General features: G+C 36.9%; 1 protein-coding gene across 2 annotated transcripts; it reads right to left on the bottom strand.

The window, feature by feature from the left end:
- Window positions 1-2,245: 2,245 nt before the first annotated feature.
- Window positions 2,246-12,212, bottom strand: LOC136288939 (protein FAM240B-like). 2 transcript variants are annotated; one of them, XM_066182418.1, is made up of 3 exons: window positions 12,126-12,212; window positions 6,226-6,374; window positions 2,246-3,814 (listed from the first exon to the last, which is right to left on the bottom strand). In XM_066182418.1, the coding sequence occupies exons 2-3, from the start codon at window positions 6,369-6,371 to the stop codon at window positions 3,682-3,684; spliced, it is 279 nt and encodes a 92-aa protein (XP_066038515.1). In that variant the 5' UTR covers window positions 6,372-6,374; window positions 12,126-12,212; the 3' UTR covers window positions 2,246-3,681. The 2 variants fall into 2 exon arrangements, with proteins under 2 accessions (XP_066038515.1, XP_066038517.1); XM_066182420.1 differs by lacking the exon at window positions 12,126-12,212 and having other exon boundaries at window positions 6,226-6,428.
- Between the last annotated feature and the right edge of the window lie 1,624 nt (window positions 12,213-13,836).

The raw sequence follows: 13,836 nt of genomic DNA, 5'->3' as shown, positions 1-13,836 counted from the left end.
CTGGATCAGACAGTGCTTAAAGAGCAACAATGTGAATGGGTATAAATTGTGCTCACCATGTCTGTAATGCTCATAAATCTGGGCATGCTAAGTGGGTGCTCTGCAGCTGACATCAGTATGCCAACTTATGTGCATGATCCACACCTGTGACATCATATACCATACAGTTGAAGTCCCATGACCAAAATACTAGCCACTGACCTATCCTGTACAAAATTAGTTGTTTACTGACTTAGGCAAATGCCAAGGCTGGTTTATGTGCTGATGTAAGACATGGTAATGTCTTTCTAGTGCAGGGTCAGGGTGGTACTGATTACGCAGATTATTATTCAATTAATCTCATTATATTCAATATTCATTTGGTTCATTTTCTATTAGGCAAATTGTTAAACCTTATGGAAGAAAATCTGAGCGATTAGTTTCTCTTCTCAAATAACTAGCCCAACTTCCTTAATATAGTTACTGTAATCTAAATTTCCTTTTTTTTTTTTCCCCCCATTGGAAAGATGGAGGAACTAGGGACACAGGAGTTAAAAAATGCTGTATTCAGTTGAAGTGACCTACTCTCCTAACAGATTATGATCACTGAATAACATATTTTATTCACGACAGCCATGCATATGAATGAGAGAGTTTTTTTAAAATATAACAATTCAACCTGAACTGACTTTTGTTTAGTTTTTTTGACAGCTGGATTTAACATCTTCATTTCTGTATGAAATGTCTAAGTTCAGGCTTGAATGTCAGCAATTCAGTGAATAAAGCAAAATGACGAAACATTATCTGCCACCTTCTTGTCTGCCTTCAGCTTTGCAATTTGCAAGCAACGTATCTGGCAACATCAACTGCTAGACTTTATTATTTCTAGTACCTGGTATCTGTCTCAGTCTGGGTGTATGTGCAAGTACCAGTGAAAATTAGATGAACACCTGCATTTGGGAATGGAAACACCTGACAGTCAATACCATGGAGGTGTCAGGTTACTGCTATCCCGTAAAATGTATGCTAGAATAGGTAATGATGACTTTGCATATGCACTTGAGCAATGCAAAGAAAGAGATGTTTTTTGTTAAGTGTGGGAACATTTTGGTTTTTCACACTTGTGATACGCACACTCTTTGCTGCATCAGAAATCCATTCATAACTGAAATAGGTTCCATGCACTTGTAAAGGTAAACAATGCCCACAACACTCATTTGGTGTGTAGCTAACATGATGCCAACTGCTTTTAGTGGAAGTGATTTCACATGTCCCTGGATGACCTCAGAACTCTTTATAGAAAATGTACTCCTCAGAGAGCTAAGGTAGTTTTTGGGGAAGTGCTGAAATTTGCTTTGTGTGAATTACATCTACTTGTGTAGTCCTTTTCCTATCTTACCTAACTTCATAAACAATCAGAAAGAATGCCATAAAAGTCTTCTTTATAAATAAAAACATTGACCTTATGTGTAAAAGAACAATAAATGCTTATTTAGCCAGCTTTTCTTGGATCTTCTCTTGTCACACTGACATGGAGTATGGATAAGCCGCACTGACTTGGGTGGCATTACATAATTCAATGGTTAAGCTAACAAATCTAATAGCTCTGGTTTTCAGAAGTGGAGAATCTGTCATTTTTCCATTTCCATAGCCCATGTCTGGGTCCTTTAGCAATGGCTACAGTTAGGTAAGCTAGTCCAGTTTTTTGGTAAGTTGCAGCTGGTTCAGGTTGTGTTTGATCTACCTCACCAAAGAAGAAGTTTAGCTTAGATGTTGTATTTTGGAATGATATTACTCAGTTTAGTACTCCCACTAAAAAGAAAACCACAAACTTCTGCTGGCAAATGAAAGGCAGAGATTACATCTTGAGATAAGAACACTTTACCTGGAGGAGCAATGAGGTAGGAAAACAATGCTTGTAACAGAAGTACTCAAAGAGAGGGTGATGTACATGCGAAAATTACTGACCGACATGTCCGTCCCTGAGGCAATGAACAATGGCCAATGAGTTCTCCACCCAGACTGTTCCCCCACCCCAAGCTACTCCCACCTTTTTCCCAAAAGCGTCCTGGACTTCCTACCCCTAGAGATGGCATGAGTTGGCATAGAATAACACCCAGACATGGCCATGGAGGTCTAGGTTCCAATCCCTCACAGCTACTGTGAAAAGTCAACTCTGCCCTCACCCAAACCAGGATACTGGGTTACAGAAAGAACTTTTCAGAGAACAGTGGGAAATAAGTGGATACAAAGAGAAACACCAGTCTTGCAGGCCAAAAGCAGCTACAACTTTATTATTTTTTCAGCATTGATTTTCTAATGGAAAGTAGCCACTGAAAGAAACAATCGCATGCTTTTTGGACTAGTTTTTATGAAAAGAAACTGATACTACAATCCCTTCAGTTTTCAATAACAGAACAACATTTTATAAATTTTTAATTGTTTTAATTCTCTGTGGAATAACAACATTTTTGCAACAGCTTGTTTTTTTTTTCTGTGGCAGGATTTCATTTTGTAAAGTCAGAACATTTGGTAAAACTTTGTGTTTTAATTAAATATTGTTTTAAAAGGATAAAAAAAGCATTTTTGTGAAGTCAAAACAGTTTAATTTTTGTTCTGTTTTGAAATATATCAGATGTATTCCTGTCTACTTCTTTAGTATAAATATAGATTCAAAGTAAATTTCTGTCTGGCACAATACTGTTAGAGAAAAATAGCTGTTTAGACTTATGAGTCTTGTCTTGCATACCAGAGATTATTTGAAGAGAAAACAAATAAATGTTTTAATTCAAAAGACTAGTATTTAGATACACAGACATATAGGTAAGTAGAGCACACTGTTACTACCCTGTGTTTAGTTATTCCTACCTTTGTTTCACCTAAGCCAGAAGAAGACGCAGAAATTGTTTGGATTAGTGCATGTCAGGTATGGCAAGTGATACTTTGCAAAGCATTTCTGTGCTGTAATGAGTCGCTGCCTTCTATTTCAAACTCTCACACTGACTTGCTCTTATTACCCTTTCATCAGACTGGCTCACAATAAAGGGTACTGGCTCAGTAGTCTTTCTCTCACATATCCCAAGGAAGTCAAAGTAATTTTTTTCTGTTCATTTAATTATTAAAATCTGTAAATATTATCATATGTTGATCAGAAAAGCTGATTGGTTTTTTTTCCCTCATTCCATTAAAGACTATTTTTCTCCTCCTGGCCAGCTGATCAGGCTAATCCTTAACTCCCTCAGCTGTGGCTCTTCAGGACAGACAGAACATCTTATGTCTGCATTAAGCCTGTGAGCTCAGAGTAAGCCAGACTCTGTGAGCTGTGCAAATGGAAATGTGCAATTTTGCATGCAGCTGTCTGAATGTATTATTCCTATTAAACAAGCCACCCTCTTTCCTAGCAGTATGCTGTTGTCACTTGAAAATGCAGTTACATAAGAGAATCCTGATACATCACAGTAATAATATATCATATAAAATTAGAGTTGTCTGCTTCTCATGTATTTCTTTGCACTTTTTCTTTCCCTTGTAGCATTATTCTTGCACTGAATTTCAATAGGACTTTAATAGCAGCGCTGGTAAGTGGTTTGGAAAATGGGCAGGATCTGACCTTTTGGTTGTTCAGCTGTATAACTGCTGGTTTATAGGTGCATGTAGAAGGTCAGAATCGGGCCCAGTGCTTGCTGTCTTTGCACAGTAACTTTAAGCAACAGTTTTATCTGGTGAGGGAAGAGCCTCGATAGATAGTGGCGTCATTTGTTCTTCCCGTGTTTTCATGTGCGCCTGGACCTGCCTTACTCGACCTTCCAGCCGCAGAGTCCATTCCTGGCGAAGCCTGCAAAGAGAGTACAAGTGCTTAGCAGTTATTGAGCCAAATCCTTCAAATGTATCCAGAGCTTTTCAGCAGGGTTAAAGCTTTCCTCTCTTTCATCACCAGAGCACTTGTCCTGTATTTATTTACCAATTACACATCCCTCTAGCTTGCTGGATTGGGAATGCAGGAGAGAAAAGGATAGTGCCAATAATATCAGTGGTTGACATTGCTGGATTCCGAATGAGTCAAACAACTGCTGAAATACTGTCGCTGTGAAGAACTCTGGTTTTCCCTCTGGGGTATTCTAAAAGCCACACAGGAGTACTGCCTAGGCAGTAAGGTCATTCAATGTGTAAATTAAAAATTACAGTTTTTGCCCCAACCCCTCAAGTTCTGCTGTAAAATGCTGTGGAGAAGAGCAGGCTGAACCTAAAATATGGCCTTTCAGGTAAGAAAATAAAGTAAAAACAACTCTGCAGACCTTGTATGTATTTAATGAAAGGAATTGATGTCCTGTGCAAGAGAAGCCACATAGCTTCAAGACACTAGTATAGTAAAAGCAGAAGAGAAAATCTCTAGGGATCACTGGCTGAAGGAAATGTTGTGAAACACCTGACCCAGCAATAAGATTAGATACTATATGGTAATGCAAAATGCATCATAGAATATATGGGGGTTTAAATTACGTTTGGTGTGGTGAAAAGAGCAGCAGCTAATGATTTCATCTGAGAATAACTCAGCAATAGCTCTTTCACATGGGTGCTTGTGTTATCTTAGATTCTGAGTTTGGTTTTACATTGTGTTTTAAACTATCTAGTCTTCAATATCCTTTTGTGCATATAGAGAAGTCTCAAAAAAGAGGTGCAGTGAGTTAGGAAAAAACTTATCAGTGTCCTACATGTCACAAAGGGACCATTTGCCTTTATGTAAAACCATATCATTCTCCTGAGTGCCTCTTACATGAGGTAGTGGATATATATGTTTTGTAACAAAAGTGTCTATTACCTCCTGAAAGTATCCCTTTTTTCAAATTATAGAACAATTTGTGAACAATCTGAGCTCTGACTGGGCAAGAGACTTTGAAGGAATTTGCTTGGGTCTATTTCAGTTGTGATGGGTCAGTTAGGACATATTGAAAATGTAAGTTAACACATAGTCAAAGTTCTTTCTCTGCATTTCTTTCTTTCTCTTCAGAGTAGAGATCATAAAAGCTTTTAACCTTTTCAACTTTGTGAAGTTAAAAATGTTATCTAAACCACAAATCACATTTTTTTGGCACTGTCTTCTTGTGGTAGTCTTCTGTGGTCTAGGGTGATAAATGTTTCCAGTGAAGCTGAGCACTTTCCTGGATTTTAGCGTTTTATGTTTTTTCTCCAGCAACTTTGTGATTGGGATTTGAGAATACTACTGACTAGCTGGAGTGGGATACTGGAAGCAGGATTGTCTACATCTGACTTTTTCAAGACACAAGGACTGCCCAGATCTTGATTTCCAAGTATCTAAATGACAGTACTCCCTTCTTGGGCACCAGGGTCAAAGTATCCAGAATTTTTTCTAAGAAACAGGCTTTAGCAGCACCTTCTAATTTGTTGAAGCCAAATTAGTTTATGTTCATATCCCAGTTTTGAGAAAAGTTTATCCAGGAAAACCTTTGTTAATTTCAGGAGGAAAACACAAATGGAAACCACACAAGACATGATATTTCTTGTCCTCTGTTTCTGTCCATTAGTAGTCAGGGGATTCACTTAGTATGCAGGAGACCCTGGTTCAAAGTTCTGAGTTGCCAGAAGTTGAACAAGTACTTGAAGCAGTCCACCACCCTTGTGCATAGTACTGCTATATAGCTTTCTCTAGGCAGTCCCTGTTGTCTTATACTGCTTTGTAAATGTTGCCCCCTTCTCCCCCCCAACAAAACAAAACAAATAAGAAACTCCAAAAACAACAAAAATCCCACAAGTTTTTCTATTGAACGGGGAAATCTCATTGTGTCATTTTTACCTTTGGGCATATATGATGTGGAGGGTTGTTAAGCATGACAATGGTGCCACAGGGTTTTTATTCTATGGATTAGGTGGGTGGTTGTCCCTTTAATGTAATATTATTTTGTTTATTTGTGTATCTGTACCAGTTCTAGGTGAAATCCCTGCTATTTTCTGTCTGTCACAAGCAGTAATTCCAAAGTGCTTTATTTTTTCACGGATATGCTCCAAGGCCTTTGAAGAATGCTCAGGAGGTTTAGGGGTGAGGGGTGTCTGAGTTTCCATGCAGAAGAGCCATGGTAATATGAGACAAGCAGCTGTGAGAGGAAAAGTGCCAAAGATCCAGAACACAATCTGTGCTATGAATAAAGCAGTTCAATAACAGGTTACCTTATTTTAAAACACGTGATGATATGCCTTTCTGTCTTGTGGAAAAGAAAAAATACCACTTACTTATTCAGGGCACTTTTGCTCAGCCTAGACTCTTCAGCTTCTTGTTGCTTAGTTTGTTCTTGGATGACCTTTTCCCAGAAGTTCTTCAGCTCTTCCGCATCATGACCACCCATCCCGTGGCATCTTAAGTTCTTGTGCTTGCTCATTTTCTGAAAAGCAATTTGGAGGTCAGAGAAGTCAAAAGCCTGACCTGAGGCAGATACTGTGTTACTTAGCCCCTTGAAATTTCATTCTCAGGAAGCGCTATTAAAATAATGTATGTCACCTGAAAAGAATAGGTAACTGGTGCTTAGTCTGCCTTGAACCAAAATATAAGGCATGAAACAGGCCTTGGGTGACAGTTGAACTGCACAACTATATTTTTGCTACTGAGTAATGACTGTGCATGGTGCGTTTCACTGAAATATTGTGGATGCCTCAGTATGTGCGATACTTTAAGTAATTTTAGAAGAACTTGTGAAAAATGCTTTCAAAGATAGTGCCATTGTCACTGGACTTCAGATTGGATGTAAAGGACTTTCCTATTTTCCATCTCCCATATCTGAAAACAGATCGTAGATGTTTTACCTCAGGGAAATGCATTGCTCCTAAATGATTCCTTTCACTACTCAAATGATGCCATGAACAAAATATGCAAGGGAATTATGATCTGAAACACATGGAATGCAAAGCTATGGGGAGCTTGTTATGGTCTTGTTCTGTATTTTATCAAAATTCAGTCTTGAATACTGTTAAAAATAGACCTCATTAAAATACAGGGATCAATTCCAATAAATTATAAAAATGAGAGAAAAGAGGCAAATTTGTCCTTGCTAAATGCTTGTTATTCAAATTTTAAAATTCTCATCATGGCTGATATTCTTGCTGATATTACCATACTGTGTTGATTATCAGATTGTAATGGTACTTTGAAAAGTTAAGTTCTGTTGCATATTTTCTGAATCAGCCTCCTCCACTAAGTCCCATCAGGAAGTGGGAGGATACAAGAAAGAAAAAAACACAAAAACCTAAATTCCAGAGTTTTCTATGACTAGATCAGCACTTAATTTGATGGTTGCTATGAAATAAATCCCTTTGCTTTCCCGTGTTTATCTGTATTCTGCTATCATTAAATACTTTTGCCAGTACTGTACACTGTAATGGTGATGAATTAATGCCTCATAGACCCTGATATGTACTTGTGATTCTTTTTCCTAAATATTTTCATACTTTAGCAGCTATTCTTGATAAATACAACAAAGACTATGCTAATGTAGGCAAATCTGAGGAAGCTTTTGCTTTGTACAATGCTGTAAAGTGGAAGATCAGAGTAAGACAAGGACAGTCAGATATAACAAAATTAAAGCAGATTTCTGAAAGGTTACTATCAAATACAGTATTTGAAACTCCTGGCACCCTGAAAGGACACATAAGTAAGTTCTGGACATCTTCCTAAATTGAATATTTTAGATTTGTCATAATTTTTGTGAATCAATTTTTTAAAAAGATCCATAACGACAAATAATTTTGCCAAACTTGATGCAAGGTCTGGCTGGAATGGAAAAACTGCTTAACAAAAAGAAAAATCTCTTTGAGATACATTATTTTCCATTGATAAGTCTAGTTGCTTAAAAACCAGTACAGCCCAACTGAAGTGATAAGCATGAACTGGTTAGATCATATAATATAACCTCCTCTGTGGTGGAGTACCTCAAATGGTTAGAAAATTGGTCCTCTTCACAGCAAGGTTAGCAAGAGCTGCAGTATCACCAGAACAACTAGGTATTTTTCTCAGAGGCAAACAGCATTTTTCTAGTGTTTCCCTTGATGTGGACTGGAGATGCTGTAGATGTAGCACAGTGTGATATAGCAGGAGTTGTTTCATTGGTGCGGGTACAGCAGTTCTACTAACACCTTTTGCTAAACCTGTTGTGTTTGGCAATGAATATGATCAAAGAGGATATATGGGTAATCTTAATAATATTTTGTCTCATGATGAAGCCCCAAAATAATACTATTATGTAAGGCTTCATTGTGCAAAAATATATACATGTCATGGACACACTGGAACATGCCCTATCTGTGTCCTAATCCCATAGGCCTTGAGCAATGTTAAAATAAGTGTTCTGGTAATAGATTGTTACAGTGAGTGATGGAATCTGATTATTTCATCATTCCTGGATCAGCAGGTCACACAGGTCTTCGCACCATTTAGAGCCTCTTCTATCACCAGCAGCTGCCTACTTGACACTCTACAGATAATTATCCCTTTGCCTCAGAAGCCAAGTGCAAGCTGCAGACAAACTGAATCAGTGTGCCCTCCAAACCCTATTATACTTTGCCTCATACAAGAATCTGCCACAACATATTAACCTTTAATTAGAGATTGATTTTTTATGATTATTAAACTTCTAGTTGATGTTCTTCAAATGGTACAGAGAGGGCCTTCAGTCTTTATCTGACATTTAAACTAATTAGATTTTGAGGGGGTGCATGAGGGTTTTGGCTGCCTTAAGTTTTGGCTGCTCCACTCAAAAGAACGTGTTGTGATCAGAGAGGTGCCCAAAAGATGGAGGTACTTCTGTGGGTCTTTTTGCAAGTCAAGAACTTTTGGTATATAGCTCCTAGGAATGCCAATGACAGTTAATATTTCACATGGTATTTCTGTGGTCCTTGCTAAGACAGATTTTTGATGCAAAACTTTTGAAGACTGTACTGTCTGCATTGCTGGCCAGCCTCTTTAATGGTATGATGTGTGAACACATCCTATTTTTGTGCCTGGCATTATGACATCTAGGTGTAGAAACTAGACTTCATGTATACTGTAAAACAGCATTTTCTTTTTTCTGATTGAAAGATTTTTCTTAGGAGCTTGTTTTGGATTTGGATTGAGTAACCCTTTGCATCAAAGAACCCCCAGTTTTATTATTGCTCCAGATAACATGTTTTGTTGATGTGTGATTTTTTTTTTCTTTTTTAGATGTACCAATAACATACATTGGATTTACACTGGCAACAGGACTTATGCCATCAAAGTTTTTCTTGATTCCTTCACTCAGATAACTCAGGGTGCAGTAAAAAGTAGGACAATTAGATTTTTACTGTAAATTAAAAACACACTTTCTTACAGTCACTTGACCACAATTTTGTCTGGGTGGAAAGTGAGCAAAGAAAATAGGTTCATCATTCCAGAGATATTAAAGGAAAATCAGAGAGGTGTCTTCCTGACTGCTAATGGCAAGTTTTTTTAACATGTTTATCCACTGATATGAATGTGAAATAACCAAGAGCAAGCACTTTTATTCATTTAAAATTATTCGTTCAGAAGACTTGAAATATTGTATCATTTATGAACTGAAAATTTATGCTATAAAACTTTCTGCAATATATTTTCTATGAAGGCTTACTAAAATATGCATAATATTGGTGCAAGACAGAGTCCCATACTAAATCTTCAACTAAGATACTTAAGGAGGAACTATGATTACATGGGTTTTGCAGTCCTGCCTCCCCATATGAAGTATAGTTCACTGCTTTTTTAGAGAGCCAAGCTGATAAAATAACATTTAAATAAGGATGACATTAGATCCTTGTTAAAATGGATTATGCATCCGGTAGCTCTGAACCTCAACTGTCACAAACATGTAAGTGTGTACAGAAGAGTTTTTACAGTATTCATCATTTACCGAAATTAATTTATATGCTAGCATATTATTAATTTATGGAGAATGTCCATGAGAAGAAGTAATTGTAAAAATAAAACTAATGGCACTGTGAAATAAAAATCTCCTACATTTATAATCCAAACATAAATCAGAGGGCCATGCTGCAATCTGTAAGACAGCAAATTAGTCATGAAACAGAGATAGCATCTATATATAATACATTGATTTAAACTCCTAAAATCACAGAGTCACAGAACATGCTAAATTGGAAGGGACCCACAAAGATCATTGAGTCCAGCACCTGGCCCAGCACAACACTATCCCCAAGAGTCACCCCATGTGCCTGAGAGCATTGTCCAAATGTTTCTTGAAGTCTGTCAGGCTGTGACCACTTCCCTGGGGATCCTGTTCCAGTGCCCAACCACCCTTTTCCTGATAATCCAGCCTAAACCTCCCTTAACTCAGCCATTTCCTTGAGTCCTCTCACTGGTCACCAGAGCAAAGAGGTACCTGCCCTTCTGTTTCTCTTTGTGAGGTCATGTCCCAGAGCCAGGTTAAAGGAGGTTTGAAGTGTGAATGATGAGCTTTCCCTCTACAGATCTATCCCATACAAAGGAGATGAAATTTTGCTTCTAGCTGTGAGTTATATGCACAAGTTTGTTCACTGGCAAAAAACAAGTATAGAAACAGTCAGTGGTACAGCCTTCTCTCATTAAATCTGATACACATCTTAATGTGCTTTGGCAAAGTGTTAAATTAGTAGGTTTCCAAATGCTCTGGTCTTTGCCCCTGCCTGGTCTGGGTATTTTGGATTACTGTAATCTCAGTCTACATCTGCTGAGGTACAAAGAGCAGTTTTAAAAAATATCCAATGCAAGTAATTTCTGTTCTGTACACTTTGTAATTTCTTCTTTGGACTTTTTCTGGAGAAATTTTAAGAGCCAGAAATGGCTCTTGATGTTTTGAACAAAATTGCTATTTTGAGTTATCTTTATGTGAAAAAAACAAGCTGGAGAAGGCAATATTTTCTAAAGTCCCAGGAAACATTTTTTACCCTTTTTCAATCTTTCTATTTAGCATATGTCTTAAGCTAGCCATAGTCTTAAAAATTCAGTGTTTTGTACAGATAGACTTTTAGGTAAAATAGTTGTGCTTTTACTTTCTAGTGAGAAGTATTTCAATACATTCAGTAAAACTGTTAGTTGAATATATTTGGAAAAAAAATCAATGTGATTTTCAGACTGAATTATGCATAATTCAAAGAATAATTGGTTTGACTAACAAAAAGAAAACCACTGTATGCACTTTTCCTTATTGGAAAGTATTTTAACCAGTAATATAAAACAACAATTGAACATTTCCAAAGTTAATTTCCGAAATTCTTGGTGAAAGACAACATCTTTAACGCTTTTTTTTTTTTTAATATGCATATATATACCTTAAAAATATTTCTTTTCTAAAAGTTGGAGATAAGTCTAATTTTAACTCTCTTAATTAATTTGACAATTCAGCCAATTTTAATATGGAACATAAGCATGTTCCTGGAAGAATTTCCACAGTTACTTCAGAGGTTTTTTGGTGACCATTGTAAACAATGGAAAGATTATCATTGACTCTAACTAGACTCAGTCCCTTGGGTCAGATCATGACCAGGAGCTGGTTTATTTTTGTCAGAACACTAATTAATATCCTATTCCTTTTGCCCTTCACCAGGGTTTGTTTGCCTAAGCATGGAATATTTTCCAGCATTATATATCTACTACAGTACAATTCAAAGCCTGTTAATAGTGCTCTTTAAAAAAAAAAAATTAAAAAACCTCAAAGCTCTGAAAGTTTTTCAATTACACATATAGAATGAATAATTTTGATTAATATCCCCTTACATGTTTCTTTTATGGTGGTTTTCCTTTCAGTTGAAGTGTGTGTAATACAGAAGTTTTAGTAGTACCAAGAAAGATAGTTACAAATAATAGCTTAATAACTGAAGTTATGATTAGAGTAAAATGAAACAGTGGAAGGATACTTCTTATGTTTTATAAATCACATAGGATCAGAATAATTTTCATAATGGTATACTGAAATATATAGAATTCTAGGTCATGGAGGGAACAAGAAGAAAACAACATCATTCAAATTTGCATGATTTAACAAAACATAAAATTAATGTACACCCATGTAAATCCAGGCAGGTTTAATAAGCAAGACAGGAAGAGAAAGATCTTATTTTGGCCAAAATGCAAGAATATAAAAGCTTACTTTGATTGTATAGTAGCTTCCTCTTCTGTCAAAGTATGGTTTTCTTGAGAGATTAGTGAATCATGTCAGTTTTACCCCTGGGTTCCCCTTTTCAAGAGAACACCAACTGCCAGGAATAACTGATGAAATTTATTCATCCGTCACTCATTTTTGTTTGGGAGTGATGACATCTGCTATTATGAATTAGCTTAATGGCAGAGGGGAAAAACCCAAACCCACAGTCTCATTTTGTGAAGTCAGCAACACACCATGAGGACTGACCAGACAGTTACAGGGCACAAACTCTGAATGCCATGTTTGATCTGTGCTATAAATTTTGGCAGATGCCACTGATGTCATAACTTGGCTCTGAAGAAACAGTTACTCTTTGACAAGTGTGGATCCCTGCAGCATAACTTCCATATGACTTGCAAGAATTCAGCACAGTCCCCTTCAATAAAAAGGATAGACCTGAAAAGAACATGTTGAATATCACGTCTTGTCTCACGTTTGTGCTACTGAGTGACTGAGAGATAAATAGATTTCTTTTTCACTCCTTTTGAAGTGTTGGTCTGTAAAAGCCCTGATAGACTACATGACAGGATTCCAGGTAAACTGTTAATACATTCAATAGTGCATGAATCTGACCAGCAGCAAGCTGGAACATAGAATATATAAATTGTTACAAAACTTAACACTTCAACTTCTTGGACATATTCTTCCTTCCTCCACTGGTACTCCTGAGTGAACAGAAAAACACAAGTAAGTTAAGGTGCTACTCACTCTGACAAAGGGAGAGGAAACAGTGACAGACTTCTGCTCTCAGCTTTTATTGGCAACCTGACTGCATAACCTTCAGTAGTGTGGCAAGTTCCACCTTCAAGCTAATTATGTTTTTTACTCCAGGTATTTCCAGTGAAAGCTTGCTCTAGAATTTTCTGTGCCAAGTACTGTAAGTTTTCTTTTAATCTAAAATCTAAATGTATTCAAGAGACAAGTACCCTTCTCTGGTCTTCAAGCTACGTAGGCCAGAAATCCCCTCCCCTCTCCTTCCTTGTTTTGATATTATTATAAATTTAAGGAGTTTGGACTCATACTCATTCTCTTGGTAGGATGCATCATGACCCTTTTCTGTGGTCTCATTGAACACAAGCAATGAGAACTGTATGTCACATTCCAGCTGAGTATTTGTCCCATTTATGCTTCCTTATTTTGTTAGGATATAGCAACTGGAATCTAGGATCACTTTCATCTTTTCCAGAGAAGTACAATGCGCATTAAAACTTTCTAATTGATTCATGCACTCACGTAGTTCTCCTCTTATTTTTTGCAACATATAAGGTTCAACTTATGACAGAAATTTTAATTAGATCTCAAGTTTACAACATGCCTTTTGTGACATTTTCTCTATTTCAGTCCTTCCGGTAATTTCTTTCTTTTGTTTTTGAAATTCAGTGCCCTATGCTTATGACAACCTTTGTGTTCTCCAGAAAATTTCTTTAGCTCGCTGCTTCATTTTGAGCCAAATGCTTCTGCTCAAAACAGTAGTAACATTGTTTCTAAGACAGCTCTGGATGAATTCATTTTTTAAACTTCTCTCAGTTGGGAAGCTTTCACTAAAAGATGTTAGGTCATTTTAACAATTTTTAAGTTTAAATAGATAAACCCTGGTGATATCATTAGGAAGTGTGGTGGGTTGAGTGCACACTAAAATTATTTATTCTTTTTCTCT

This window comes from Chamaea fasciata, unplaced genomic scaffold (assembly GCF_029207755.1).
Source record: "Chamaea fasciata isolate MVZ Bird 193981 ecotype frontalis unplaced genomic scaffold, bChaFas1.0.hap1 SCAF_4, whole genome shotgun sequence".
NCBI classification, from domain to species: domain Eukaryota; kingdom Metazoa; phylum Chordata; class Aves; order Passeriformes; family Sylviidae; genus Chamaea; species Chamaea fasciata.
This window is presented reverse-complemented; position numbering and strand designations above follow the sequence as displayed.